The following is a 2892-nucleotide window of genomic DNA, read 5'->3' on the forward strand; positions in this document are numbered from 1 at the left end:
GGCAGGCCCAGGGTGGATTCGAACCTGCCACCTTAGGTGTATGTGGCTGGCACCCTAGCCACTTGAGCCACAGGTGCTGAGCCCTGGGACTGGGTTTGAACCCACCACCTCTGGCATATGGGGCCAGTGCCCTACTCCTCTGAGCCACAGACGCCACCCTATTTATTTATTTTTTTTTTAGAGACAGAGTCTCACTTTATCACCCTCGGTAGAGTGCCATGGTGTCACAGCTCACAGCAACCTCCAACTCCTGGGCTTATTCCAATTCTCTTGCCTCAGCCTCCCAAGTGGCTGGGACTACAGGAGCCCACCATAACACCCATCTATTTTTTTGTTGCAGTTTGGCCAGGGCTGGGTTCAAACCCACCACCCTACCCACTGAGCCACAGGTGCCACCCCAATATATTGTATTCTTGAATTGCAAAGGTAATGGATGTTTTATTCGTACCACAAAAATTATAACTATATGAGGTTATGCATTTTTAATTAGCTAGATTTAACTATCTCACAATATATCATGTTGTATATACTAAATACATAATGAAAAGAATAAACTCTATACCCATTAAACAATAACTGTCCATTCTCCACTCCCCCAGTCCCTGGCAACCACCATTCTATGTTATGTTTTTATGAATTTAGCCACTCTAGGCACCTCATGTGAGTGGAATCATGTAATATTCATCCTTTTGTGACTCGCTCAACTCACTTAGAATAGTAATTTCAAGGTTCTGGCCAGGCGCAGTGGCTCACACCTATAATCTTAGCACTCTGGGAAGCTGAAGTGGGAGGATCCCTTGAGCTCAGGAGGTCAAGACCAGACTGAACAAGAGCGAGACCCCATCTCTTCTAAAGATAGAAAAAATTAGCTGGGCTTGGTGGTGGGCTTCTGTGGTCCCAGTTACTTGGGAGGCTGAAGCAGGAGGATCAGGAGTTTAAGGTTGTTGTGAACTAGGGTGATGACACGGCACTCTAGCCTGGGGAACAAAGTGAGACTCTGCCACACACACACACACAAAAACTATAATAATTATAATAATAATTTCAAGATTCATCATGACCCAACTCTGAAAAGAACATTGCCAAACTGAGGTTAACACATATTTAATCAAATGCCTATAGACTACAACATACTGTTGCAAAGGATTTCTCAACCTTTCTCTTGCTCTTTGGCATATTAATGACATTGAAAATGTCATTTGGAGCATGAAGTGAGGAAGGTGCATACCAGCTCACCCAGGCCTGGGCAAAGGGAAGTTAAGCAATTCCCTAGGGAGGAATGGGAACCATAGCTCAGAGATGGGCAGCTTCTGACCCAGGGTCACACAGCCCTGAGGCTCCAAGGGTCTGGAGGCTCCACCTCCTTAAGTTCACACGTGCTTGTGTGAGGTTCCAACTCTAGCCACAGTGCTAACCCCAGGCTGCCTCCTCTTTCTGACTTCTCAGGAAAAGCCAGAAAACAAAACACAAAATACCACAAGTCAGGAAGCATCCATCATGTGCTGTCCAGCCCAGGCCGGAGGGGCAGGGGTCAGCAGGGGGCTGACCTCAAGGTCTCCATGGGGACCAGGATCCGGCGGGGTTGAGGGTGAGAGGCTGGAAATTTTCCCACCCTGAGATTTTCCTGCGTCAACCCAGGAGGGCGCCCTGGATGCCGCCAGCCCTGCCCCCAACCTCCTTCCTCTCTTGACACGGCTTCCCGGCTAAGGATGGATGGGGAGGGTGTGCCAAGATGCAACTGCCAGGCTCAGGAAAGGACAGGCACATTGGGATTGACACCATGAAGGACCCTGGCTCAGAGCAGCCAAGGGCCTGCCTGGGAGCCACACAGCCCAGAATCTTAGTGCACAGGCATCACTGCCGCTCCTGCTCCACACAGCCTCCCGATGTCGCCACTGTCTTGCCAAAGAGTTGGAGCCCAGCCCGGCCTGGGGAGTGTGAGTAGCCCTGGCCCTGGGCCCTGCCCTGGCCCTTCCTCCCCCACACACTCAGGCCTCAGCCCTTCCTTGTGTTAAATAGAAACCTCTTTATTCTAAGTATCGAACATTCCTTAATACATTGGATTGGGGCCAGACCTTGAGGTGAGGGGAAAAGGGGGAGGGCTGGGATATTTCTGTAGAGCCTTCCAGAACACCACACACCACACTGGGCTATGGAGGGGGGTGGTGCTGGGAATGGGCCCTGTGGCCTTGGGAAAGTCCTTGCTCCTTCTGGCTTCTGTTTTCCTTCTGTATAAGGACTATGGGTTGGGTGAGAATACCTCTAAGGGTCTTCCCATCCCAGGGGTCTGTGGTCCCAGGCAAGGAGTCAGGAGGAGGCCACAAGGAAGGGTGGCTTGTCAGCAGCAGAGATGGGGGCACCTAGGTGGAGGGCTGGGAGAGCCTCAGCGTTGGGCCCGGGGCCGTACTGGAGACGGAGGCCTGGGCCAGGGCAGACAGGCCAGATTAGGCCTGGCCAGTCGGGAGAGGGGGAGGTGGCCCAGGAAGAGAGGGAGGCCAAGGCAGAAAGATGGGCGGGGAACAGGGATGTCTGCGAAGAAGGCATGGTCTCTAGGAGGTGACAAGGCTCCCCCCTCTGACAGTTCCAGGTCCCGGGCCACGGCCAGGATCTCCTGGCGGGCAGCTGTGTTTCGTAGGCCACGGACATCGAGGAGGGCTGCCACATGCTTGCGCCTGGGGGTGGAGGAATAGACAGGGGCAGGGGGTCCTTGACTTCAGATGTACACCCGGCCCATGCATGACCCCACCTGACCCCACCTGACCCCTGCTCTCCCCTGCCTCAGCTCTGGAATTCCTTTATGCCATCCAGATCCTTCCCTGAAATTAGATCCCCCTCTCAGGCCCTCACCTCATGCCAGCTCCCCTCCAAAACTTCTCTTCAGCCATTTCTAAA

At 52.9% G+C, this 2892-nt stretch overlaps 1 protein-coding gene across 1 annotated transcript in view; it reads right to left on the reverse strand.

Annotated features, from left to right (window-relative positions):
• Positions 1-2006: 2006 nt before the first annotated feature.
• The window catches only part of EXOC3L2 (exocyst complex component 3 like 2), a 19366-nt gene continuing 18480 nt past the window's right edge, over positions 2007-2892 (reverse strand). Inside the window, exon 10 of the mRNA XM_003799505.3 lies at positions 2007-2672. Coding sequence (XP_003799553.2) covers positions 2384-2672 — 289 coding nt within the window. The 3' untranslated portion in view covers positions 2007-2383. The remainder of the gene's footprint in view (positions 2673-2892) is intronic.

This window comes from Otolemur garnettii, unplaced genomic scaffold (genome assembly GCF_000181295.1).
Source record: "Otolemur garnettii isolate 467f Iridium unplaced genomic scaffold, OtoGar3 scaffold00152, whole genome shotgun sequence".
NCBI classification, from domain to species: domain Eukaryota; kingdom Metazoa; phylum Chordata; class Mammalia; order Primates; family Galagidae; genus Otolemur; species Otolemur garnettii.